This window comes from Tursiops truncatus, chromosome 20, assembly GCF_011762595.2.
Source record: "Tursiops truncatus isolate mTurTru1 chromosome 20, mTurTru1.mat.Y, whole genome shotgun sequence".
NCBI classification, from domain to species: domain Eukaryota; kingdom Metazoa; phylum Chordata; class Mammalia; order Artiodactyla; family Delphinidae; genus Tursiops; species Tursiops truncatus.
Genome location: NC_047053.1, coordinates 43881975 through 43908047, shown reverse-complemented (window position 1 = coordinate 43908047; position 26073 = coordinate 43881975). Strand labels below are relative to the sequence as shown.

Genomic DNA, 26073 nt, shown 5'->3' with positions numbered 1-26073 from the left:
GGAACAATTCCAGTGGTCTGTTTTCAGACTGGCAGTTAACCCACTTTTAGGGAGAAAGAGGAGAGGGATCTCTGAGAAGACCAAGAGGCAGGAAAGCAGCAGCAGCAGCAATAGCAGGGTTTATCACTGGAGGATAAAGATACCAGGAAGTACAGATGAGCAGAACTAACTAAAAAGGGTTGCACTGTAAACAGGATCTGGGGTGCTATGGTGCAAGACTTGGTTGGGGATGAAAACATACAGCAGAGAATCTGTATAATGAAGAAGTCGATCTTGGATAGTCAAAAGTGTAGTCTGAGTAACAAGAGCATTGCTTGGGAGCTCGTTAGGAATGCAGAATCTTGATCCCTACCGCAGAACCCAGGCCTACTGGATCATAATCTGCATTTTAAACAAAAGCCCCAGGTGTTTCTTATGCTCCTTAGAGTTGAAGAAGCACTGGTCTGTATCATGGGGAGAAAAATCACAGAACACCTGGCACAGCTAAAGCACTTTATTCTGAGTACCTCTGACACAGGGCTGATTTCTGAAAAGGTACTGAATTTTTGAAAAGTGCTATAAATCCTGGAGGATATTTAACTCAGGGAGGCTTCTCATAATGCAAAATTCCTTTGCCTAGAAACATTTCCTGTGGAGTAAAGTACTAGGCTTCCTTAAAGTGAGGCAGAGGCACATTCAAAATATGCGATAAGAACTCGGCGCTTGGCCAATTCAGCCCTTCACACAGCTGGATCCGGTCTGGGGCAGCCAAGTCCCTTGGCAGCTCTGCGCCACCAGGATGGGCTTTTTTTTTTTTTTTTTTTTGGCTGTGTTGGGTCTTCGTTGCTGCGCGCAGGCTTTCTCTAATTGCAGCGAGCAGGGGCAGTTCTTTGTTGCGGTGCACGGGCTTCTCATTGCAGTGGCTTCTCTTGTTGCGGAGCATGGGCTCTAGGTGCACAGGCTTCAGTAGTTGTGGCACACGGGCTCAGCAGTTGTGGCGCGAGGGCTCTACAGCGCAGGCTCAGTAGTTGTGGTGCACGGGCTTAGTTGCTCCGCGGCATTTGGGATCTTCCCGGACCAGGGCTCGAACCCGTGTCCCCTGCATTGGCGGGCAGATTCTTAATCACTGCGCCCCCAGGGAAGTCCCCAGGATGGGCTTTTAAAGAAAGTCAAGTTGGCAGCTGTTCTGCTGGATAGGGCAGCTGTAAGTTGTCTTTAATGCTGAAAACGTAGAAAGGATGTCTGACAGAAGTATTTTCAGGGAGCGTGGCCGTGTACCCCAGTGAGTCGGCTGCACGAAGGAGAAAGCAGCAACTACTCTTTCACTGTAGAAGCCCTCCTGACCTTTGACCTCTGACCCCGCCCCGCTTTTCCGTGCGCAGCTTCCGCCCCCGCCCCTCCGGTGGAGGGCCGGCCCAAGGGGTGTGGGCGGGGCTCCTGGGGGGCCGGCGGTTAGGGGTGGTGCCTGTTGGGGGCGGGTCTCGCGAGGGGCGGGATTTGAGGAGGCATCCTCGCACTGGGCGGCTGGGTATAGGCGGGGCTTAGTGCTGGGCTGGATTAGGCGGGGCAGAGGGTTAGTTGCCGCCTCTGCGTAACTGGACACTGGCGGCCAAACCTCCGGAGGCCGGGGGAGGCAAGCGGGCCCGTAGCACATCCCGGATCCGGAATTTCCCGGGCAGGACCGGAATCAGGATCGGCCCTGCCCCACACTGGGTTTGTGAGGAACTCGCGAACTTGGATTAGGAAATCCCGGAATCCGGATCAACAAACCCTAGAACCCGGAATTTAGAGCGGAAAGTCCCGGAGCGCGGAGCGCGGAGCGAACTCAGCACGAAGCCCGGAGTCCGGATCGAGACACCGCCGGACGGGACGGAGCGATGTCGGGCCGTGGCGCGGGCGGGTTCCCGCTGCCCCCGCTGAGCCCTGGCGGCGGCGCCGTTGCCGCGGCCCTGGGAGCTCCGCCTCCGCCAGCAGGACCCGGCATGCTGCCCGGACCGGTGCTCAGGGGGCCCGGGCCGGCTGGAGGCGTGGGGGGCCCTGGGGCCGCCGCCTTCCGCCCCATGGGCCCCGCGGGCCCTGCGGCGCAGTTCCAGGTGAGGAGGGCGGATGGGCGGGTGGCGCCGCTAGCACGCCCGGGGCAGGGGGCGAAGGGGGCCTCGAGTGAGGGCCCTGGGGCAGCCTCCTGGATAGATGGTACAGGGGCTCTGCATGCGGATTTCACGGGGCACGGTGGGGGGCAAGGCCAGGGACCCTCGGGCTCGGCTAGGTGGTGGTGGAGTTGGGGGAGAAGGTAAGAGCTACTCTGGGGTGTAGGGTTTGAAGCAGTTAGGAGGGTCGGGGTTCTTCCTTAGAACAGGGATTCTGAGCAACTGAGAGATGGAGGCGTTGTTGGAGCTAGTGAGTTGTGGGCGGGTGGGATGAGAAGTGTAGTGTAGATTATCGGGTAAGGGGTCCTGGGAAGTGATGAGAAAGTTTTGGAAAAGGACCCTCACTGAGAAAGCAGGTTACCCTGCATTGGTCTTGGTCCTACTCCAAGTCTGCTCTGTTTTTTTTTCTACTTGGGAACTGGCAGAGCTCTAGCGTGTCTGAGATGGCTCCCAGCTGCTAAGGAGGAGGAAGAAGGGCCTGGCTTCCCACGGCCACCGGAGGCAGAAGATAAGGGATTCCAGCCTGTGCAGGGGTAGTCTACTCCTGGGTCAGGCCAAGGGGCCTTCACACAGGGATGACTCTGGGTTAGACCAGAGAGGGTGGTGGACAAGCCTGAGGAAGGAGGAAAGCCCAGCCCATTCTGGACAGACTTTATTTATGGCTTTCTGCCTGGTGTCATAGTGTCCAGGAGTTGATCAGTCTGGAGGAGCAGAGAGTCTCCACTGAGCACCGCTGGTCTGCGGCTGGAGGAGCCTGCAGAGAGTTGCTTCAAAGGGTTCTGTCTTTTTTGGCTTTGCAGAGGGGCTTCTCGGGTTGCAGCTTCAAAGGCCATTGAGAGGCAGAGACTCTTTCTTAGGGTCAGTGTGTGAGGAACTCAGCCTGACACTGGGGGGGCGGGGCTTATCAGTCCCCAAGTTCATTGTTTCTGGTCGCCCCCAGAATGCTTGGGAATTGCGCCCATCCTTTTTCCCGCCACCCTCTCCACTTTTTTTTTGGCTGCGTTGCGTCTTCATTGCTGTTTGCAGGCTTTCTCTAGTTGTGGCGAGCGGGGTCTACTCTTCGTTGCGGTGCGCGGGCTTCTCACTGCGTTGGCTTCTCTTGTTGCGGAGCATGGGCTCTAGTGCAGGCTTCAGTAGTTGTGGCACGCGGGCTCAGTAGTTGTGGTGCACGGACTTAGTTGCTCCGCGGCATGTGGGATCCTCCCGGACCAGGGCTTGAACCCGTGTCCCTTGCATTGGCAGGCGGATTCCCAACCACTGCGCCACCAGGGAAGCCCCCCCCATTTTTAATTAGTCTTTAGGTTCTAACAATGCCATATCCCAATCCATGTGCCCAGCATTTGACACTGGCTTCTTGCTAATCTCTCAGGGCAGCTGGCAGATTTTCATGTCTCCTCTACCTCACTTGCCCAGGTAGGGGTCCCCCAAATGGATCCTCATAGAGTAGGGTACACATATCCCCCCAGGAGCCCTGGGCCCTCACTTTGTAAAGAGATGCTTCATTTGGGGGCAGTGATTTTTCCCTCTTACCCCTCATTCTCCGTCCTCCCTGTAAAGAAAACTAAGGTCTGAGTATTGACAGGGACAGATCTGGTCCCAAAGGCTCCAGCTGGGATTCATCTTTCCCATCTTGCCCTCCCCCTTGGGGATTCATGGACCAGGGTGTCACTGAGGGATCCCTGCATCTGTCATTCTGGCTCTTGGGCGAGTTAGCTGAGGAGCCTCCCTGTGGGCCATTGGCCTGGGAAGGATCTAAGGATCTGATAGGAGCCTCTCTAGTTTCCTCAGCTTGCAGACCATGGGAAATGTGGCCTGGGGAAAGCCCCTGAGAGGATGGATTCCACAGTGATTTGTAGGGAGTGGCCTTGGGCCGGTGGCAAGGCTGAGCTGGCTGGCTGGGTAGCCCAGGCTTCTAGGAGTGGGGACCTTGGGGAAGGCACTGAGCCTCTGCTTGCCATCCAGCTGCTCAGGGTCTCCTCCTCCTCTCCCCAGGGCCGGGGTTGGGGGGGCCGGCAGTAGAGGTAGGTGCCGGGGGCGGGGGCGGTTCACTTTGGCTGAGTTTGAGGAGGATCCTGCTTGGCCTCTTTCCAAGTCCAGTTATGTGACTTCCGGGAGAAGGGATCTGAGACCTGAGGAGCGGGGGTGCCTCTCTATTGGGGTGCCTGCAGTGAGCTGGAGCTGGTGCCTGCAGTGAGCTCTCAGGCCCAAGTGGGGCGAATAGGGGAGCCTATTGATACAAGGGAAGTGACGACCCACCTTCTTACAGTGTCACAGTCTACCAAGGAGCTTAAAGAAAACAAAAAATGAAAAAAAAAAAACCCCAAAAAACACAGAGTGCTGGGTTCACGCCGGAGAGTTCAGGATATTTTCCATGTATGCAGGGGTATACGCTCTTCTCCTCCGTCCTTAGGCCCAGCCACCAGGAGCCCCAGGGCCCCAGGCGCTGAGCCGGGCGAGCGTGCTCTCTGGAGGCGCAGCATCAGGCCTGGCCTCCCGCCCCTGCTGTCCCCGGTGGTGGAGCCAGAGTCCAGCTGAGGACGTGGGCTGCTGCCGGGCTGAGGGAGAGGAGGTTACTGCCCGCTCCTGAGGCTCAGGGCACTGAGCCAGGCCTCCCTAGCTAGCCCTGCTGCAGGAAGGGGCTCAGGGAGCCCAAGCGTTCGGGGCTCTGTTCTTTTCTTTAACTCTTGGGTTGTTTTTTTAGAAGAGAAGGAGTTACTGGTGCTTCAGAGCCCAGGTGTGGAGCTTGGCCAGGCCGAGCTGGGACTTCATGAACTGTAAGCAGCCTTTCCCTGGGCCCCTTCCCCCTCGGGAGAAGCCTGGGGCCCTGGGCGAGCTGGGGGCTCTCACCCGGGAAGAGTGTGGAGCAGCGTCTGGGAGGGGCCTCTTCCAGGCCCTGCCTGTGCCGCCTGGTCTGGGGACTTCCTGTTCCGGGAGCACCTGCCTCAGCGGGTTGGGTGTTGCTCAGGAGGTTTTGTGGGCGCCCTAGTGAAGAGGCCCCGGCTCCCACTCTGCAGGCCCCCGCCTCACTTCTTCCTCCCCTTCAGCTCGGGCACTGGTGGGAAAAACTCGAATCTAGGGTGCGTGGGGCTGGGCTCTCAGCTGTGGCCACCCTGAGTTTTTTCTGTCATCTCTAGCTGTGGCTCATTAAGGCAGAGAAGCAGGCTGACTGCCTCTCAACAGCTCCGATGACTCCCTTCCTGATGAGGAGAGACTTGTGGCAGGACTCCAGAGGTCCCAGACAGAGCCCCCCACATTGAACTCCATCCTCCCAAACGCTTCCTTCATGCCTCACTCCTTTCTCCTCCCACCCCCCCCACTCTGGGTCATGTTTCTGTCCGTCTCTGCATCTGGTCAAGAATCTGACCCTCCTTGGAGAGAACAGGGGTTGAGTGCTGGCTGAAGAGGTGGAGCAGGAATCTCCCGGTGCTGGGGGGGGGCGGGGGTCCTTTGATTTGGTGCGAGTCCCCACCCAGCCTGGCTTGGTTGGCTGGTCCTAGCGGTTGCATAATCTGGGCCTTGGGGCCAGCCCTGTGAAGCTGCCAGGGACAGTGTGTACGAGGCAGAGCTGCCAAACAGGCCTTGCAGGCAGCAGCCTCTGGGAAGGGGCGGGGGTTACTCCCCGAGGGGCTCCACAGAGATGCTGGGGAGCCTGACCTCGGTGGGAAATCCTTCTGCAGGCTTCTAAGGAAGCCACCTCTCATTCAGATTCCTCTGCTGATCCTAAGACTTCGATCCTTGCGTCCCCTGATAATCTTACCTCCCTCTCCAGCTTGGGATTGCCAAGCCAGCCCTAGCCTCCAGGCGGTGGGTGCGTGGACCACGCGCAGAGGCCAGGTGCCAGCTGCTCTCTCTCCCGCAGGAGCCACGGCTTCCCCTTCAGGGTCTTCTGGCGTAGGGGCTGGGGGCTGGGCAGTGGGGAGGTGAGAGAAGGGTCCAGTTGTGGGTGGTGAGTAGGGGCCATATGGCGGCCAGATGGTCTCTACTCCGCCTGAGGCCCCCCACTGGCTGGGACAGGCTCCACGCCATCCCGCTGCGGCTTGCTCACCTGGGCTTCCACTGCCTGATGGGCTCGCCAGCCTGTTGGACTGCCTTTCTCCTCTTAGTCACACCACCAGGCTGGCGACAGGATGGGTGTTGCGGCTGTGACCGTCAGCCTGCTCCCCTCACACTGCACCCAGCCACCTGGCCACGATACTGCCCCCAGGCTTCTCCCTCAAGTTGGGGGAAGGAGCGGATGGGAGTGCTTGGTGGGACCATCTGAGAGCCTCAGGAGTGCCTTGAAGCTGGCTGGTCCCAGGGAGCAGGGGCATAGTGTGCTAGGGCCGGAAGGTGGCTGGAAGTGGCGATGGGCCCTGAAGAACTCCCCCAGGCCCTTCTTCTCTCTGCAGGCAGGATTCTCCTCCCACCCCTGGGCTCTGCAGGCCTCATTCGCTGGCACGGCTGCCAGGGCGGTTGAAGGGGGCGGGGCAGGTGTGGTTTACACTTCTGCTCTCAGGCGCCTGCTCCCCTTTGTTCTTGGCACTCCTGCCCGGGCTCCGCGGGCTCTGCCGTGTGCTGCTCAGGGCTGGACCTGGCTGAGCAGAGGGATGGAGGGAATGGGTTACGGGCCCCATAGGGCCCCACCGCTGACCTGTGCATCTCCGTTGGCTCACTTCCCCCAGAGGCCTGGCATGTCACCAGGGAGCCGGATGCCCATGGCTGGCTTGCAGGTGGGACCCCCTGCCGGCTCCCCATTTGGCTCAGCTGCTTCACTTCGACCTGGCATGCCACCCACCATGATGGACCCATTCCGAAAACGCCTGCTTGTGCCCCAGGCTCAGCCCCCGATGCCTGCCCAGCGCCGGGGGTAAGACCATCCTGTTTCTCCCACCCCATCTAGTGCAGCTCTAGTGGTAACAGATGGTTTCCTTCTGTCCTAAGAGCTTCGATGATTGAGGAAGACTCCCAGGTCTCCTGGGGGAAGGTCCTGGGGACTGGAGAGGTAGATGGCGAGTGGGGGAGGTACGTTGGACCATTGACCTCTTAAGTGGGTTTCTGTCCTCCCAGGTTAAAGAGGAGGAAGATGGCAGATAAAGTTCTACCTCAGCGAGTGAGTATGTTGGGAGGGGGCCTAGGAGGCTCACCCAAGGGCTGGTTGGCTGAGGGTGGAGTGAGTCTCCCCTAACCCTGGGGTGAGGGAGAAATGGAGGAAGGAACCAGAGCTGCAGCTGAAACAAGCTGATGAACCCCTTCTCCCTTCCTCCAGATTCGGGAGCTTGTCCCAGAGTCTCAGGCGTACATGGATCTCTTGGCTTTTGAGCGGAAGCTGGACCAGACCATTGCTCGAAAGCGGATGGAGATCCAGGAGGCCATCAAAAAGCCTCTGACGGTGTGTGCAGCCCCAGCTACTTCTGGGCCTTGCCAGGCTTCTCTGCCTCTCCCTGGCCTTGTTTTCCAGGGGCCAAGCGAGGGTCTGTGATGGGCTAGAGCAGGATTTTTCACATTGTAGGATACAGCCCATTGAGCATGAACTCAATTTAGTGTGGTGGGGCCAGCATGTTCTCAATGAAATATAACATAGTAGAAATTATAATAATTCTTCACAGTAGTAAAGGACTTAACGACATTTTTATTTCATGTATTTATGTGTGTAGATCCTGGATCATGATTTAAAATGTAAATATTGTAGATCGTGGTCAGAAGTTTGAAAGGCAAAACTACAGGGTAGATGAGGATAGTTCCTGTCTTCTTCCCCATCCCTAGAGAAGCTTTATCTAGAACAGCCTCTTGAATGGTGAAGGCTTTCCAGGAGATGATATTCTGGGACCATCATGGGTGTTTGAGTTTCATTTAAAATAGGAGCCAGAGGCTTCTGGTTTGCCTGATAGCACCCCCTGTGTACCTCTGTCACACCACTGATCCCCCTGTGTTGGAACTGTTGGTAGTGCATCTGTCTCCCCTATGAAATTGTGAGTCCTTTGAAGGCCAGGACTGAAATTTCCTCTCCTGATTCCCAGTGCCTAACCAGGGGCCTGGCCCACAGTCACTGCTCTGTATTGATGTTGAATGAGTTCAGACGGGAAGATTGGGTAGCAGTGTTTTCCAACACACTGGTCCCCCTCTAGCTAACCGGTCGTCTTTCTCTCTTTAGCAAAAACGAAAGCTGCGGATCTATATTTCTAATACGTTCAGTCCCAGCAAGGCAGAAGGTGATAGCTCAGGAACCGCAGGGACCCCTGGGGGAAACCCCGCAGGGGACAAGGTGGCTTCCTGGGAACTCCGAGTAGAGGGAAAACTGCTGGATGATGTGAGTTGGGGAAGGAGGTGTCTGGAAGGGAGGTGGCCTGTGTGGGCCAGACAGTTGGGCACTTCCGGGGACGTCCTGCATGAGGGAGAGGGCACTGCTCACAGTTCATGCTTTGCACAGCTCTGAGCCAGTATGAGGTGGGAGATTTGTATGGTTATTACAACAGTTTTCCTGCAGATGGCAGTAAAGTGTCCTGAGGAAGGGGTGCCCCTTTCTAATTGGCTGACAGTGGGGCTGCATAGAGCCCCTTCCCTGTCTCAAGTCTCTCACTTTTCCCGGCTTCCTTCAGGGCCCAAGAATCTTCAGTACCCTGAGCTTCAGGGCTGAAACAATATTCCTCTGTTTGGGGCTTAGTATAGCTTAGGCTTGAGCGCTCATCAGCACCCCTATCTCACACCCCTTTGCATCCCCAGCCTAGTAAACAGAAGAGGAAGTTTTCTTCATTCTTCAAGAGCCTCGTCATTGAGCTGGACAAGGAACTGTACGGGCCTGACAACCACCTGGTGGAGGTGAGAGTGGGCCTAGGGTTCAGGAACACAGGGTAACATGCCAGGTGGCCAGAGAAATGGCCTTAGTCCCCTTGCAGGGCCAGGTTGTGTATGTTCATGCCCACCCCCTTGGTGATGAGCTCTGCTCCCCTCCCCCCTGCCAGTGGCACCGGATGCCCACCACCCAGGAGACAGATGGCTTCCAGGTGAAACGGCCCGGAGACCTCAACGTCAAGTGCACCCTCCTGCTCATGCTGGATCATCAGGTGACAAGTGCCCTGGGGCCATGTTTGGGGTCACAGGGACTCTCCTCTGGGGCATTGGGGCAGGTCCCTATTGTAAAGCCTGTCCCTGTCCTATTCTTTTTTTTTCACAAGAACCCCTTCTCTGACTCCCCTCTGTCCATCCCAGCCTCCCCAGTACAAGTTGGACCCCCGACTGGCGAGGCTGCTGGGGGTGCACACACAGACGAGGGCTGCCATCATGCAGGCCCTGTGGCTCTACATCAAACACAACCAGCTGCAGGACGGCCATGAGCGGGAGTACATCAACTGCAACCGGTACTTCCGCCAGGTTAGCTGGACGCCGTCCCCCCTCTAGTCTCGCAGCCTCTGTCTTGCCTGCGGCTTCAGAGCCCCACTGGGCTAGTTCTCAACCACGTTCTTCACACTGCCCCTGGGATGGTCCACTTCGCCGTGTGCCCACAAAGGTATCACCAACCCTCTGGTGCTCTCTCTAGATCTTCAGTTGTGGCCGACTCCGTTTCTCTGAGATTCCCATGAAGCTAGCCGGGTTGCTGCAGCATCCAGACCCCATTGTCATCAACCATGTCATTAGGTAAATGGGAAGAGGGGGAGGAAGGCTCCTCTAAGAGCAGTTTACCTTTGGCTTGAATTAAAGCCAGAGAAAAGCAGCAAGTTTGGTTTCCTGCTCCCCGAGCGTGTGCAGTTTGGCCCAGGTGGGTGGGGTGGAGCTGTGTGCTCACGCTTTCCCTCCCCTGTGTTGTGTGTAGCGTGGACCCTAACGACCAGAAGAAGACAGCCTGTTACGACATTGATGTGGAGGTGGATGACCCGCTTAAGGCCCAGATGAGCAATTTTCTGGCCTCCACCACCAATCAGCAGGAGATCGCCTCTCTTGATGTCAAGGTGGGCCCCTACCCTCACAGCCTCCTCTGGGGCCCACAGTGAGGCCAGTTAGGCTCTCAGGCATTTCCATACATGTGGCACCTTGGGATGGGATCCGAGTCCTCTGGGGTTAGGGCTGGAAACAGCCAGTCTGACACATGTACCCCTTTTCCCAGATCCATGAGACCATTGAGTCCATCAACCAGCTGAAGACCCAGAGGGATTTCATGCTCAGTTTTAGCACTGACCCCCAGGACTTCATCCAGGAATGGCTCCGTTCCCAGCGCCGGGACCTCAAGGTGTGCTCCTCTTTCCTGAGGTTGATCCCATGTTAAGCTCTGGGTGGTTGTGCCCCCATCACTATTCTTCCGGTTCCAGGGGCAGATAGATCAGGGGTGGGAATCATGTTCAGCTTTCCTCCTGGCTCTTTGCAGATCATCACTGATGTGATTGGGAATCCTGAGGAGGAGAGACGAGCTGCTTTCTACCACCAGCCCTGGGCCCAGGAAGCAGTGGGGAGGCACATCTTTGCCAAGGTGAGGCGGCTGCGCCCCATCTGCCCGCCTGTGGTTGAGCGGGACTGCACACCAGAGGGGAGGGCGAGCCGCTCACAAGCGCGGGCGGTCAGACAGGCCTGAGCCACCCGTCTCTCCCTCCTCCAGGTGCAGCAGCGAAGGCAGGAACTGGAACAGGTGCTGGGAATCCGCCTGACCTAACTGCTCAGGGATCCCTTCCTTTCTTCCCAGCCCTGGAGCCACCCCCTCCTCAGCCTGGAAGGGGACCGCCCTCTGGGGCACAGACATGTAGGATAAGGAGGGGGGAGGGGTGTCTCCTGTCACCCTCGGCTCCCCAGCTTTAGTTTCGTAAGTGTAGTGATAGGATTCCTTGTTGCTTGGTCCCAAAGCCTTATTACTTACACGTTGGCTTTAATTGGATTCACAGCAGAGGCCTCCTCTGCCCCCTGCAGGCAGGCCCAAGTAGGACCTGGAGGCTGTGCTTTGACATGGTAACCGAGACCTTTCAGAACCAAAGGCCCCTGGCTTTGCTTGTTTACAGACCCCGTTGGGGCGAGTGTCAGCGCTGGCTCTGGGGAGCTGGGCGAGGAAGAGGGGCACAGCTCACACTCTTCCTAGCCTTTCCAAACCAAAGTTCTTTGCCATTCCTACCAGCCCAGCCTTGCTGCTGGTTTTTTTTCCTTTCTTGGGTATTTGCACTATTCGTGGAGCAGGTTTTTCTATGCGGGAGCCACTTTTTTTTGTACAGGGGTAAGCTGGGGTTTTTCAGGGAGCCCTACTTGGTGTCTCCTTCCTTGTTTTCTTCTCTCAATCTATGCAAGCGGCTCTGGCCGCCATCATCTCCTGAGAGGCCAGAGGGCTGCCACCCCAGCTCTTGGGCCCGGGGGGTAACGCCTCCTAGAGGGAGGGCACACTAGTTCTCTGGCGTGGCCTGAGGCATGGGTGTGTGTGGGCAGGGGTAGGTACAGGGGAGAGATGGCGAGGACTATTGTCCTTTGGAGCTTGTTAAGGAGGGTGGGCCTAGGGCTTGGCAAGTGCCACTTCTGGCAGGTTTGGAAATTTCCAAATAAATCTTTGTTTATTGGTGGTGCCCAGACCTGGTGACTGAACAGTGCGGCCACTCATTAACAGACTCAAGTCCTCAAGGTCTTGTCCTGCAGAGCTTTATTTGAGGGACCCACACAAAGGACATCCGCCTCACTTCCACAGCTTCTTGATGGACATGTTTTTCTCACTGTCCTTTTGCATGACCTGGAGAGACAGAGCGAACATTTAAGTTAGAGACTGGGTGAACACGTGCCCCATCCCCACTGCTCCAGAGCCACCATCAGCAAAGGCGGAAAGACGGAGGCCTGTACCTTGGCTACTGCCATCTCGAAGTCCTCCTGGGTGACGTGGACTCGCCGCTCCCGCAGTGCGTACATGCCGGCTTCAGTGCACACGCCCTGAGCAGGGAAAGGAAGACAGGCGCTGGGGCTGTGCCCTGGAACCTGGAGCTTCGTGCTGCTGCCCCCATTTCCTTGGGCCCTCCAATTACCTTCACTTCAGCCCCTGATGCTCCTGGCATGAGCTCAGCAATTTTTCTCAGGTTGATCCCCCGGGTCAGGTTCATTTTCCGAGAATGGATCTTCAAAATGTCCAGCCGGGCCTAGCGATGGGAGAGGAAAAGCCTGAGCCCGTGGCCTGCCCTCACGGCCGGAGCCACTGCCAGCGCTGCCCATCACAAACCTCCTCATTGGGGGGTGGGAATTCAATTTTTCTGTCAATGCGCCCTGGGCGGAGCAGCGCTGAGTCCAGGATGTCAATCCTGTTAGTGGCCATGATGACCTGAGTAGACAGAGCAGGTGGCGTCAGCTAAGCCCTTCCTGAGGCTGCAGCCTCACCCGGGGCCTTCCCGTGGCTCCTCCCACAGCCGACCCCACTGCACCTTGATGTTCTTGGTGGCCTCGAAGCCATCCAGCTGGTTGAGCAGCTCCAGCATCGTGCGCTGGACTTCACTGTCCCCTCCGGAGCCTCCCTCCAGCCGGGAGGAGCCGATGGAGTCGATTTCGTCCATGAAGATGATAGATGGAGCGTGTTCTCGGGCCATGACAAACAGTTCCCTCACCATTCTTGCCCCTGCACAGAGGCCAAGCTGGCGTTAAGCTGATGGGCCCCCCAGCCCCCGCCGCCTTATAGTTTTCTTGTTTCTGGCCACAGTTACCTTCCCCGATGAATTTCTGCACCAATTCAGACCCAGAGACACGAATGAAAGTACAGTCTGTATGATGAGCCACAGCCCGGGCCAACAGTGTCTTCCCAGTGCCTGGGGGTCCGTACAGCAGCACTCCCTAGAGAACAACAGGACTCAGGGCAAAAAGCTGGCCTCCATGTTTCATTCAATGAACATTTATCGAGTGTGTGCACTGTGCTAGATCCCGTATTAGATGCTAGAGATAAAAAAATGAATGTCAAGGCCCCTTCTGGAGCTTATAACCAAACCACTTGGGTGGCCTGGCAGCATCTCTCCCCCAGCCCCTCGGCATGGGGAGGGCCAGCGTAAGCAGGCTCCAGTCTATCCAGCCTGGGGCAGGAGATATACAGTAGCAGCACGGTCCTCCCATAGAAGCCCTGCTCACCTTGGGCTGCGCGATGCCCAGCGCTTCAAAGAGCTCAGGATGCTTAACGGGCAGCTCAATCACTTCTTTGATCTCCTTGATCTGCTTGTCCAGGCCACCAATCATCTCGTAAGTTGAATCTGGCACCTTCTCCACCATCATCAGTGACACCAGTGGGTCTACCTTGTTGGGCAGGATCTTGTGCAGAGTGTAGCTGTCATTTCTGAGGGCCACCCGGCAATTGGGTGTCACCTGGGTGAGGAGAGAGAGGTTCAGGAAGTGGTGTGGTGAGAGCTGACCCCCCACCTCCCACCTCCCCAGCTGCACTCACATCATTGATGTCGATGTTCTTATCTACGTCTACGACAAACTTGCCCTCAGGATGTACCTAGAGAAACAACGGCTCATGACCTTCCTCCCCGACAGCCACCAAATCACCGACCTCACCCAGGAAGACACATGAGTCTTACAGTAACGTGAGAACAGTGTCCTCACTACACACAAAGGTATGGGAATGCAGTGGGCAACGGGCTGGTCCCTGGGGTCATGTTGCCTTTACCTTAACCAACACTTTCTTCTTATCCATGGCCCGGACTACTTCCCCCACATAGGAGCCCTGTTCCTGCAGCAGCTGTAGCTCTTCCCGCAACAGGCGAACTAGATGCGAAACAGACACAATGGCCACCCAGATTCTTTGGTGTCCCCCACCTATGACTTGATTCAACATGCATGAACTAAGCACCGTTGTAAAGTTTTGAAGGGAAGGCCTCAAAAAAAAAAAGTCAAAGTTCAGGTCTTTAAGGAGATTACGATGGGGCTGAGGAGAGAGATGTGCATGTAAACAGAGCATCATCTTGGACTGGGAAAAGCAATAGGCACCAATGTAAAGACTCACTTCAAACTGCCCACACACAGCCTTCCCATCCTTCCCCCTCACCTTTTGCATTAAGCTCATTCCTCTGTGCCTGCAGCCTCCGGAGATTTTGGCTCTTATCATTCACAATCAGCTGTGGAGGACAAGAAGCAAAGGGTGGAAAACAGTAGGCAATTAAGATCTTGGCCGAAACCCTCATAGGCTGATATGAGCCAAACGAGGAAGGAGCACAAGGCACCTGCATTCTCCATTCAGATTCTCCAATATGATTCTAACGACCCTATCCTGTCCTCCAAGAGTCCCTCTGGAGTGTAGGACAACCACAGGAAAAAAAGGCTGCTTGTCTAATACTGGTCCAGGAATAACAAACCATAGTGGAGAAGAATTAACAGCTGGCTCACATAGTCAGTTTCTTGCAGACTGGTAACATCGTAGAGTGGGAAGACCTCTGAGTCAGAAGCCTAAGTTCTAGCCCCATTGCTGGCAATTAACAGTTGGGTAAAGCCAATGAAAGCTATGTTAAAGATCTAGATCTGTTACCAAACTGCAAGCATCACCTATCCTGCCTCTTTTCAGGACTAACGTGAGAAGCAAATGAAAGCACACGTAATGTATTTCAAAAATGACAAACCAGACTTCCTTGGTGGCGCAGTGGTTAAGAATCCGCCTGCCAATGCAGGGGACACAGGTTTGAGCCCTGCTCTGGGAGGATCCCACATGCCACGGAGCAGCTAATCCTGTGCGCTACAACTACTGAGCCTGCACTCTAGGGCCTGCGAGCCACAACTACTGAAGCCCGTGCTCCGCAACAAGAGAAGCCACCGCAATGAGAAGCCCGCGCACCGTAACGAAGAGTAGCCCCACTCGCCGCAAAGAGAGAGCCCGCGTGCAGCAACGAAGACCCAACACAGCCAAAAATAAAAATAAATAAATTTTAAAATATATATATATATCATAGTCTCTTCTAAAAAAAAGTGACAAACCAAATATGATACCTACAAATGTACCTGGAGTTCAGAATTTTTCCTTGTGGCTCTCCTCCATCCAACTGACATTATTTTCCTTATTTCTGTGGTCCCTGCTCCCTGTTTAGGCTAGAGCACTGGGTTGTCCAGTTCCTTTTCATTCAGTCCTACGGAATCAGCATTGTCCAGACTCCTCAATTCTGTCTTCCCTCACTCTGCCCCAACCCTCCCTCTGATAAATCTCATCTTCTGATCCTATGTCTTCTCTTTTATAAGAAACCCTCTCATTCAGGCTTCTTCTAAGAAGAATGACTTTTGGCTAGGGGTACCTTTTACGTTAAAATTTGACTTATAAAGATGTTTAATGAACTGTGAATACTACCTTCTAAATGATGAGACTTGAGAGGAACAAGAGGCTGTTAACTTCATATACTTTATACCGTTGGCTTGTTACTTCTTCCACTGCGCCCCCAGTGGAATTATATGGATTTGCAGAAATCCGTTCCATCAATCCCTCATCCCCCTTCTAGCTCCCTCTGGACCTTTGGAGTCCGTTCTCACCTGGAGTTCTTCAATCTTGGACAGATAATACTGGCGGAGTCCACTGCCTGCCTTCCCCTCTTCCAGCTCCATCTGAAGACACAGTGTAATTAGTTACCAACAGGTTAAACATCCAAGGGATAAAGCTACTTCCAGCTTGGATTTCGGAGATTTAAGATTTGGGTTCTAAGCCCTCACTCCATCTCTTCGGAACCATTTCTCGTGACTAAACTAAAACAGAATGAGAACGGTGCCTACCTCTTAAGACTTCCAGAAGGATCAGGAGACGACACACCCGGGAACGCTACACAAACCCCAGGTGTTATTACTACAGGAGGAGCCAGCAGGAAGGACGTGTCCCCCGACTCCCTCGACTCGCGGAAGGATGGGTTCCCGCTCCCACCGCTCCTCTCACTTACTCGGCTTCCACCGGGTCTTCCACTCCCGGCCCTGCCTTGACCCGCCGGGGGAGGCGCTGACACAGCAGATCCGGTCCCAGGTAGGGCCCAGTCTAGACTGGCCCACCCACCCCCACTCCCCCCACCCTCTTGCCCCGACCGGCTGCCCACCTCGGATCACACCTGTTTCGCATCCAGCCCCAGTCCCCGCCCGACCACCGCCGCCATACCTGCTCTGGTCCGTCAAGCGCCATCTTCCCTCTTCCGCGGCCGGCATCAGAGCCGCCTTGGCGCGCAGGCGCAGAAGCAGGGGCTTGGGGACCGAAAAACCAAGGCAGAGAACAGTTCCGGGTCAATGGGCGGGGTGTGAGGACAGACGGTAACTTAAACAGGGGCCATGAGGGGAGGGGCGGCGGTACGTGAGATCAGGAGCTTTGAAAAGGGTTAGCAGAACTCCTAAATATTACTCTCCAGAAATTCGGTTTTGGTTAAAGTAACCATTTCTCCTGGTGCCAGCTTCCAACTTATAAAACCTGGGGACAGAAAATTTTTGTGGCCACGCTCAAAATGGCGGAAAACTTGGAGCCGGGGACGCGAGTGACGCAAGCGGAAGCGGAAATACGTTTGCTGCCCACACGTGCCGCTTCACGGGTGATAGAAATGGTGCTGGGTGGTGGTGAGTAGTGTGGACTGAGGCTCCGAGTGTGTGTGTGACGGCGAGTGGGAAACGAAGAGCGGAATCTAGTGCTCCGGGAAGAGACGTCCCAATTTCTGCTTTCTCTCCATATTGAGTGGCGCTCCCACCATGGGCAAAAAGGGCAAAGTCGGGAAGAGCCGGCGAGACAAGTTCTATCACTTGGCAAAGGAGACGGGTGAGTCAGGGTTCGCGCCGTCTGCGAGCGGGCGTGCCACCAGTCTTGGCCGGTTCGCCCCCTTTCCGAATATTGAGTTTTCCTTCCGTAGAAAGGGTGGTGGGTCGTAAGGCCGCAGAAATCCCGCTGGGAAAGCGCTTCACGGGCCTTACTTTGTCGCCGCCTCCAGGTTACCGTTCCCGCTCTGCTTTCAAGCTGATCCAGCTGAATCGCCGCTTTCAATTTCTGCAGAAAGCCCGAGCCTTGCTGGACCTGTGCGCTGCACCAGGTGGATGGTGTGTAACACCCGGCACCTGACGCTCCTTGTGGACGCGTTCTGGATTCCAGCCCTGGATGATTGAGAGTTGCATTTGGGGTGGGAGGGAAACAGTAATACCAACCTCAAATTTCTCTACTCCCCAGAACGTAAACTGCAGGGGGAAAGATTTGGACCGTGTACTTACGATATGATTGGCTGATACCGACCAGGGTTCTTGGTTTTCCCCAATCAATAGAAATGGACTAGAGGCCAGACAAGAAATTCAGGCAAGGTTTTCTTGGGGCCCCTGCTGCAGCAGGGAGGAGCGAAAACAAGTAGCAGGTTCCCTTGCTAGCCAGCTCCCCAAGGAGGGGGCTGGCTGGTTCCTTATATAGCGTGAAGGTGGGGGTGTGTCCGGGGGTCCGGCCTGAGGGGCGGCTTAGGTGGTTTGCCCACCCCTTTGGTGGAGCTGAGTGCTGGGGGGCATGTGCAGTGCCCTGCTGCCTACACCCTGTTTTTGCTCCCAACTCTTCAGAAGTGACAGTGGGGTGGTGTCTTTTTTGTGTGTGTCCATAATTTTTGTTTTCTTGTCCATAATTCACCCCAACTGGGTATGCATGCAATGTTTAGTCCCTTATAGTTTCTTTGTATTCTGTTGCTCGAGTTGTTTTGTCCAGGTGCAAGTATTGCAGCAAAGGGTCCGAGGTCCCAGCCTGTCTCGTTTCCACTGCACTTAGCAGGGACCCCTAACACCGGGGATGAGAGATCACATTGCTGAGGGAGGGGAAGGGACAGTCCAGGGTGTTTTAATCTTTACTTCTCTTTTATAGGCTGCAGGTAGCCACCAAATTTATGCCTGTATCCAGCCTTATTGTGGGTGAGTGACAGGTGGTGCTCCTGGATGTTCCAGGGGCTGGGAGTGTGAGACCCTGTGTTCTGCATTTCCTTTCTCCCTGCTTGAGACAACCTTTTGGAATACTCTGCCCTAATACCTTCTAGGAGTGGATCTGGTTCCAATCAAGCCTCTTCCCAATGTGGTGACACTCCAGGAGGACATCACAACAGAACGCTGTAGGCAGGTAATAGGAATCTCTCTTTTCCTGTTTCCTTTATATGTAGACATCCACATTCATTCCTCTTCCCACCCTGATCCCCTGAAGGCACGTTTTTCCTGTTAACCATGCCTTGAGCAGTGCCTGCATGTTGTTTATATAACAAGGCCCATAATATTGCGTGTCCGCCCAGCCTTTATTTATTCAGGAAAGAGGTCTTTGGAGTTGGAGGAAGTGCAGAGATTTCAGTGACATCCTTTCCAGCGAATTCACTAGTAGACTGTAAGGTCCATGAAAACAAACGTGTTATTTTTGCTATTGTTGTATCCCCTGTCCATGGCACAGGATTTGGCCGTGGTGGGCACTCAACAGCTGGCTGAATGAAGGGCTCCATTCGTAGCCATTTCTGTATTTCTGTTGCTGTGGTTTCTCTCCTCTGTAGGCCCTGAGGAAGGAGCTGAAAACCTGGAAAGTTGATGTTGTGCTCAATGACGGGGCCCCCAATGTCGGGGCTGGCTGGGTCCATGATGCTTACTCACAAGGTGCCGGGATCGGGGGGCATGGAGCTGAGGGTGGAGGTGGGCATGCCCTCTCAGGCTGCAGAGGTCCTCAGCTAACTGTCTCCCCCCCACAGCCCATTTGACACTGATGGCTCTGCGTTTGGCTTGTGATTTTCTGAGCCGTGGTGGCTGCTTCATCACAAAGGTTTTCCGTTCCCGTGACTATCAGCCCTTACTATGGATTTTCCAGCAGCTCTTCCGCCGTGTCCAGGCCACCAAGCCCCAAGCCTCTCGTCATGAATCTGCAGAGATCTTTGTCGTCTGCCAGGGTGGGCATAACTTCCCTTGTTCTCTTGATTTAGTCTCCCACCTACCAAAGCACGCTTTCTTATATATCCTATTATCTTAGGATTCCTGGCTCCTGACAAGGTCGACAGTAAATTCTTTGACCCCAAATTTGCCTTCAAGGAGGTTGAAGTTCAGGCCAAGACTGTTACTGAATTGGTGACTAAGAAGAAGCCAAAGGTGTGTTTGGCGAGTGGGGGCCACCCTCAGGTCCTGGGACTCGGGAGGTTGGGCCTGGTCAATCCTACAGACACCCCAGAAGGGACTGCTCAACATTCATTATTTCCCTTCCTAAGGCTGAAGGCTATGCTGAGGGTGACCTCACACTCTATCACCGAACTTCAGTCACCGACTTCGTCCGAGCTGCCAACCCTGTTGACTTCCTTTCCAAAGCCAGTGAAGTGAGTCCCCAGACTCGAGGGGTACGAGGGAGCCCCAGAAACATGGCCTGAACACCTCCCCGACTCTTTTCCCTCCTCCCGAACAGATCTCGCTAGACGATGAAGAGTTGGCACGGCATCCAACTACCACTGAGGACATCCGGGCGTGCTGTCAGGATATCAGGGTGCTGGGGCGTAAGGAGCTCAGGTTTGCACTGGGGGTGGGCATAGGTGCTGTGAGCCCCGAAGGCAGGGGACAGCCCTTGAAGGACGTGATGCTGGGTCTCTGGGAACAGGATGCTGCTGTGTTAGAGGTTTGGGGTGGGGGCCTGAACCTTAGGACTTCTGTGGCTCAAACGTGAAATTCGGGGTATGGGCCCAAAACGAGGAGGTGAGGACAAAAGGGAGACAGCAAGGTCAGGAATGGTATCTCTGGGGCAGGTCCCTACTGAACTGGAGAACGAAGCTTCGGCGGTATGTGGCCAAGAAACTGAAAGAACAAGCAAAGGCACTGGACATCAGGTGAGGAGGGAGCTAAACCAGGGCAATTGTTGACTGGGTGTTGAGGGGAAGCATCTGGGAAAATAACCGACTCCTGCAACTACTCTGTCAGCCTCAGCTCAGGGGAGGAAGAGGAAGGTGAAGAGGAGGAGTCCGCAGCTGGGATGGGGCCGCAGCCCTCGGAGGAGGAGGAGGAGCTGGACCGGACCCTGGCAGAGATGAAGGCCCAGGAGGTGGCGGAGTTAAAGAGGTGAGGGGAGCTGGGGAGGAGCTTGGGGAACCGCAAGGCAGAGTCCCTCGGTGGGTGAAGATGGGGAGAGAGGGTGAAGGCACGGATGGGGATCTTCAGAGCTGGGCAGCTTTAATTCCTCAAACCATACCCTCAGGAAGAAAAAGAAGCTGCTGCGTGAGCAGAGGAAGCAGCGGGAACGTGTGGAGCTGAAGATGGATCTTCCCGGGGTTTCCATCGCAGACGAGGGGGAGACTGGCATGTTCTCCCTGCGCACCATCCGGGGTCACCAGGTGAGGCGGGGTTTGGGGCCCACTGAGGGGACAGGAGGATCTGTTTGGGTATTTGGAGTTGGGGCGTCGGATGTCTTTTTGGTAAGTGTGCTGAAAGATCATGGCTCATGGTTGCTGTCTTCACCCGTAAATGACGTGATATGGGGAGATTGGGAAAAAAACAAGAGCCTTGTGTCTCAAAGGCCGGGAAAGAACACACCCCTAAAATAATGAAAGTAGGAAGATTTGTGAGTGTGGCGTAGATTTATCCTTGTAGAACTAGAATATCAGAACCAAGAGGCCCTCGTTGCAGGAAGCTCAGGTTATAGGCGATGCAGCCAGGGTGCCTGGGTTACGAGCACGTGTGAGGGAGGGTCTCCCTCAAGAGGGGCACAGCGTTCTTCAGTTGACTGAGACCAAGTTAGCACCTTGCTGCACCCGGCTGCGGGATGGTGCTTTCTGCCGAATACTGGAGTCTGCTTTTCCTGGTAAAAGCAGCATCACAAACAATGAGCTTTCGTGGCTCTCGTGTGGGAAGGTAGTAACCAGCTCGTATTGTTGAGGGGGCAGTAGAGCACAGTGGTCCTGGAGCAGACTACCACTTACGTGCTCTCTGCCTCAGTTTCCTTATCTGTAAAAGAAAATGATAGACCTACCTACTAGCGTTTTTGGAAGGAATAAAAAAAAGATGGTGTAATTCCTGGTATGTGATTCAAGAAATAGCTATAGTTGCCACGAGGAAAACAGATCTTGGAGTTGACATTATTAGTGAAACAGTGCTTCCTGTTAGATGTATACGGCATGGGCTTCTTTATTCAGTGGAAACAAGAGTTGTAGATGTTATTCGCTGGTGATAAGGTGCCTTCTGAAAGTAATTTTTTAAAAAGCAGTGTTTTAGAACATTTTAAAATCCGACGCTAATTAGACCGTGGGGTACTTTTCCATAAACCTGTTTCTGCTACCACTGAAGAAGACACAGCTGAATGATCTGGCCTAGAGTGGGATGTTTTAAATGGTTAATCCCATCACTTCCCTGTCTGTAAAAGAAGATATTATGTACTTGACACAGTGTGTTTTCTAGCGTTGCTGAGGATAAACTAAGGTGATGAATATGAAGGAAAAAAGCAGTATGTACCTTGTCAGTGCCCTTGATCTCTGTTTCTCTGTCAAACCTCAGTTGTTAGAGGAGGTAACACAGGGGGACATGAGTGCTGCAGACACGTTTTTGTCTGACCTGCCAAGAGATGACATCTACATATCAGATGTTGAGGAGGAGGATGATACATCTCTGGATAGTGACCTGGATCCAGAGGAGCTGGCAGGAGTCAGAGAACCTCAGAGTCTAAAGGACCAAAAGTGGTAAGGAGGGGGGAGGGGTGTGGGGAGGTGTCTGCAGGGCACCCTCAGCTCAAGTCCGAAGCAGAGCTGGTGGCAGGGCTTGCCAGTTGGAGTGTGGGCAGCAGCAAGCCCTCCAGGGCACTGACCCTCCACCCACTTTCCTTGGGTGTACAGTGTACGGTTTGCTGAAGTGCAAGATGGTAAAGAGGAGGAGGAAGAAGAGAATCCATTGCTGGTACCATTGGAGGAAAAGGCACTACTGCAGGAAGAACAGGCCAGCCTGTGGTTCTCAAAGGTGAGCAGAGGCTGGTGGCCAAGACACACAGGGACTGGCATTCCCTGGGCAAAGGGTGCCTGACGATTTCCCCATCGCAGGATGGCTTCAGCGGGATTGGGGATGATGCCGACGAGGCCCTGGAGATCCGTCAGGCCCAGCTGTTGTACGAGAGCCGTCACAAGGGGCAGCAGCTGCCACCACTGCCTTCCGGTGTGAAGATGGAGAACAAACCTCCCCCGTGCCAGGATGAGGCCCCTGAGAGGGCAGAGGCTCCTTCAGGGACAGAGGCTGCCACTGGCCCTGGCGGGGAAGAGAGAGATGACAGTTCTGACAGTGACAGCAGTAGCAGTGAGGGTGAAGAGAGGTGAGTGGTTGCAGCTGATGGGAGAAGAGCTGAAGAGGAAGCAGTGATTGTAACCAGTACTCTGTAATTGGGAGTTTGCAGCTCTGACTGCAGATGGAGAACTTTAAATGCTGATGATTCTAACTTGAGTGGTCTGCAGTACAGCCTGGGTGGCAAGATTTCTGGAAGTTCCCCAAGCATTTTTAACTAAGAACCAGGGGTGAGGTGAGTAGGAGTGGGCCCGAGTGGTGTGGCTAACGGTGAGACATGCGTGCACGGTCCTCCTCCCTCCCACAGCTGGAAACCACGCGGCAGGAAGAAGCGAAGCCGTGGGCCTAAGTCAGATGATGATGATGTCGGGTTTGAGGTCGTGCCTATCAAGGACCCAGGCGAGAGCTCTGCACCTACTAGAATGGGAGGCAACATGGAGGGGTCAGTGTTGGGGACTGAGCTTTGACTTCCTTCCTTCTTCCCTCTCTAGTGAAACATCGGATACTGGACCCTGAAGGCCTTGCTCTAGGTGCTATTATTGCTTCTTCCAAAAAAGCCAAGAGGGACCTCATAGATGACTCCTTCAGCCGGTAGGGGGCAGAAGGTCCCGAGAAGGGGTGGGGCGAGGAAGAGGGGAGGAATGATTTCTTTGAAAGCCTAGATTGGTGTCCTCTCCACCAAGGTACACATTTAATGAGGATGAGGGGGAGCTTCCAGACTGGTTTGTGCAGGAGGAAAAGCAGCACAGGATACGACAACTGCCTATTGATAAGAAAGAGGTGGAGCATTACCGGAAACGCTGGCGGGAAATCAATGCACGTCCCATCAAGAAAGTGGCTGAGGCCAAGGCCAGGAAGAAACGGAGGGTAAGCAGTGGGGCTGCCTGAGATTCTGGGTGGGTGGGGCAGGGGTAGGAAAAGAGGTCAACCTGACCGAGGTTCCCCCACCCCCCCCCACAGATGCTGAAGAAGCTGGAGCAAACCAAGAAGAAGGCAGAAGCTGTGGTCAACACAGTGGACATCTCAGAACGGGAGAAAGCGGCACAGCTTCGAAGGTGAGGGGCAGGGGGGTCACCCACAAAGGTACACGGGGGTGAAGGAGTGGTGGAAAGTCTCTAACCTGTGTCTTCCATTTACAGTCTCTATAAGAAAGCTGGGCTTGGAAAGGAGAAACGCCAAGTCACCTATGTTGTAGCCAAAAAAGGTGTGGGCCGCAAAGTGGGCCGGCCAGCTGGGGTCAGAGGTCACTTCAAGGTGGTGGACTCGAGAATGAAGAAGGACCAAAGAGCACAGCAACGGAAGGAGCAGAAGAAAAAGCACAAGCGGAAGTGAGCGGAGCCACCAGAACCTCTGAGGGACTGACTGTAAGGACGAGGAGCGATTCGGTGCGGCTTCTGGCCTCCTTTGTACCAGCCCTACCCACCCTTGCCTGCACGGCAGTCATCTGAAGAGACAGATTTGAGGTACCTGAACTCGTGGTGGCCCTGGGCAGTGAGGGGGACATCTTCCTGGCTGGAAGAAAGGGCTCCCGTTAAAGCCCCGCTAAAATGTCTTGTCGGTGCTGTCAGAGCCCACAACCCTCCTGTGGTGCTGGGCGAGAAGTCACACCATTTTTAGATCCTAAGGCGAAGTTCAGTGGCATTCACTGTAGTCTATTCTTGGGCAAGTGGGCCTCTCAAGTCTTCCCCCATTATCATCTGAATAAAACCAGGATGATTGATTGATAGATGTCTGACAACAGTTTAGTTCCTGGTAACTTGATAACTCAAAAAACATCTGGGTGTTCACACCATGTGCACTGTCCTACATCATATTTAATATGTCCCGACTCATGGTGACGTAGAAATGACAAGCCATCCACAGGTCCCAGTAGTAAAACATTTACTAGAGCAAGCAGAAAGGAATGCACATCTTAAAGAAACCTTCACAAAGTCACAAAATTTGATGTATGTGTATTTCTTTTCCTTTTATAAACAAGATAGATAGAACAAAAATCGTCAAAATCATTTCAGCAAAAGATTTTCCTACCATTATGGCAAGTTAAAAAAAATACAATGAAATAGGAGAAGACAATTTAAAAGCTGTTGTCAGGTTTTTGTTTTTTAAATTTAGCAACACTTCAGACCCAGAGCAGTCCTGTTTCCAGGACCCTCTCTCCCCCCTCAGCTGTAGGGACTCTGGATCTGGCAGGCTGCTGCTTCATGTCTCAGGACTGGACACGAACCTGGCTGGGAAACCTGAGCATCAACTCTCACTTAGAATCAGACCCCTCCCCTAACCTGCAGATGTTTGGGAAGCGCTTTGCTGCACATCCCCCTACCACCATGGACTAGGCTGCAGAAGCCTGTCTCAAATGGGGCCTGACTAGCCACAGAAAAAGAATTTTATTTGTAGGTGTTTTTAAGGTGACATTTTAGTAAAAAATATGTACTACATATAAACCTAGAGTGAGTTTTGTGCCCTGTAAGGCCCTTTCTTCCAAGATATCCTCAACTGACCTTCGTGACACTCACCCAGAGCCAAAAGAAGCTGCCCAACTCTGACTGTTTCTAAGGACCAAAGCAGCTTCCCAAGAAAACATCTGGAAAATTATCCAGATGACAGGGTAATGTCTCCAAGCTCCAGCTATCCACTAAGGGCAGGGGGTCCTTACACCTTGTGCCCCAACCCAGCCCTGAGACACCTAGTTACCAAAAGTCTTTCTAAAAATAAAATTAAAAGACAATTGATTTCACGCTTCAGCACATACCCTCTAACTGTCCCATCGACTTTTCTTGCGCTTGGGTGGCTCGGGGACAGCGAAGCCATCAGTAGTCTTATCTGTCTTGCTGTCCATCTTGTCCATCTTGGTGCTGTCCACCTTGGGGTCCACCTTGCTTTCACGATTACAAATTTCTTTCCTGCTTTCACCATTCCGACCATCATTTGCACCTCGGCTCTCTCCATGTCTGCCTCCACCTCCTCCATGCCTGTTCTCGCCATGAGGATGGCCATCAGCATGACGGCGCCCATCAGCGTGACGGCTGCTGCTTTCTGGGTAGCGGTATCCCTCTCCATGGCGACCACCGTCTCCATGACGTGGGCTATCGCCATGCCGATTCCCACTCTCTCCGTGACTATGACGGCTTCCACCCCGGTTCTCAGTGTATCTCTCTCTTTTCCCATTGCCACCCCCAATCCCTTCTCGGCCGTTATTCCCTGAAGCTGTGTTGTTGACTCCCTGGGCTCCGGCAGAAGGATAGGTCACTGGGGCACTGCTGAGGTTCCCAGTACTGCCAAAGCCTGGGATGCCCTTTGTGGCACTGGCAATGGGGCTGTCAGGACTGTTATGGCCCTGTTGTTGGGCTGAATTAGTTGGAACTGAATTCAAGCTCCCTGCACTAGTCCATCCACTCGCCCCAGCAGCAGAGCTTCCAGCCTTCTGGTTGGTTAAACTGGCAGCAACAAAGTGACTCTTGTACTGTGACTAAAAGAGAGACAACAACAGTGGGTAAGACAGTAAGTTAAACTTGATGGCCCAGCTAGTTAACTGGATGCCAGCTAGCTAACTGGAGGTATAGAAGGATGATGGGTTCAGAGTTCACAAGAGACACAGAATCAAGCTTGTCTTAGCTAAAAAATGGCAATTACTCTCAACCAGATTACAAGAGCCTTGGAGCCTTGAAGGCTGTTAAGGCAGGGAGGGAACACCAATCCTGCTGTAGGAGGAGGGCCCTGAGCATGACTGAAGTAGATGACCAGCAAGAGGGGTTTCTCTAGGCGCTACACCTGCAGCTCTAGGTAAGCTGCAGTTACGGTGATATTCGAAACTGAAAACAGG

General features: G+C 54.2%; 4 protein-coding genes across 13 annotated transcripts in view; 2 read left to right on the top strand and 2 right to left on the bottom strand.

The window, feature by feature from the left end:
* Positions 1 to 1591: 1591 nt before the first annotated feature.
* Positions 1592 to 11628, top strand: SMARCD2 (SWI/SNF related BAF chromatin remodeling complex subunit D2). Of its 4 annotated transcripts, XM_033846850.2 has the most exons (14): positions 2053 to 2072; positions 4828 to 4900; positions 6788 to 6972; positions 7173 to 7215; positions 7372 to 7494; positions 8257 to 8412; positions 8826 to 8921; positions 9065 to 9166; positions 9312 to 9473; positions 9640 to 9737; positions 9913 to 10048; positions 10204 to 10326; positions 10462 to 10563; positions 10690 to 11628. In XM_033846850.2, the coding sequence occupies exons 3-14, from the start codon at positions 6797 to 6799 to the stop codon at positions 10741 to 10743; spliced, it is 1371 nt and encodes a 456-aa protein (XP_033702741.1). In that variant the 5' UTR covers positions 2053 to 2072; positions 4828 to 4900; positions 6788 to 6796; the 3' UTR covers positions 10744 to 11628. The 4 variants fall into 4 exon arrangements, with proteins under 4 accessions (XP_073654200.1, XP_033702739.1, XP_033702741.1 ...); XM_033846848.2 differs by lacking the exon at positions 4828 to 4900 and having other exon boundaries at positions 1596 to 2072; XM_073798099.1 differs by lacking the exons at positions 4828 to 4900; positions 9312 to 9473 and having other exon boundaries at positions 1592 to 2072.
* A 61-nt stretch (positions 11629 to 11689) lies between these two features.
* On the bottom strand, positions 11690 to 16272 carry PSMC5 (proteasome 26S subunit, ATPase 5). Of its 2 annotated transcripts, XM_004321171.3 has the most exons (12): positions 16147 to 16268; positions 15540 to 15611; positions 14077 to 14146; positions 13699 to 13796; positions 13471 to 13527; positions 13161 to 13391; positions 12746 to 12872; positions 12470 to 12660; positions 12271 to 12369; positions 12080 to 12190; positions 11901 to 11987; positions 11690 to 11793 (listed from the first exon to the last, which is right to left on the bottom strand). In XM_004321171.3, exons 1-12 carry the CDS (start codon positions 16168 to 16170, stop codon positions 11740 to 11742), a joined length of 1221 nt encoding a protein of 406 aa, XP_004321219.1. In that variant the 5' UTR covers positions 16171 to 16268; the 3' UTR covers positions 11690 to 11739. The 2 variants fall into 2 exon arrangements, with proteins under 2 accessions (XP_004321219.1, XP_073654203.1); XM_073798102.1 differs by lacking the exon at positions 13471 to 13527 and having other exon boundaries at positions 16147 to 16272.
* Positions 16273 to 16392: 120 nt separating this feature from the next.
* On the top strand, positions 16393 to 23977 carry FTSJ3 (FtsJ RNA 2'-O-methyltransferase 3). Of its 2 annotated transcripts, none has more exons than XM_004321172.4 (20): positions 16393 to 16788; positions 16958 to 17063; positions 17857 to 17903; positions 18026 to 18105; positions 18521 to 18620; positions 18713 to 18907; positions 18988 to 19103; positions 19220 to 19324; positions 19411 to 19511; positions 19745 to 19825; positions 19917 to 20054; positions 20191 to 20326; positions 21483 to 21664; positions 21818 to 21938; positions 22019 to 22284; positions 22561 to 22652; positions 22745 to 22844; positions 22937 to 23120; positions 23214 to 23308; positions 23393 to 23977. In XM_004321172.4, exons 1-20 carry the CDS (start codon positions 16722 to 16724, stop codon positions 23583 to 23585), a joined length of 2505 nt encoding a protein of 834 aa, XP_004321220.2. In that variant the 5' UTR covers positions 16393 to 16721; the 3' UTR covers positions 23586 to 23977. The 2 variants fall into 2 exon arrangements, with proteins under 2 accessions (XP_004321220.2, XP_033702736.1); XM_033846845.2 differs by lacking the exon at positions 16393 to 16788 and adding an exon at positions 17191 to 17313.
* Positions 23978 to 24117: 140 nt separating this feature from the next.
* The window catches only part of DDX42 (DEAD-box helicase 42), a 49195-nt gene continuing 47239 nt past the window's right edge, over positions 24118 to 26073 (bottom strand). For all 5 annotated transcript variants that reach the window (XM_019944294.3, XM_019944295.3, XM_019944293.3 and 2 more), the window contains one exon: positions 24118 to 25719. In XM_019944294.3, the coding sequence (XP_019799853.1) occupies positions 25006 to 25719 (714 nt within the window). In that variant the 3' untranslated portion in view covers positions 24118 to 25005. The remainder of the gene's footprint in view (positions 25720 to 26073) is intronic.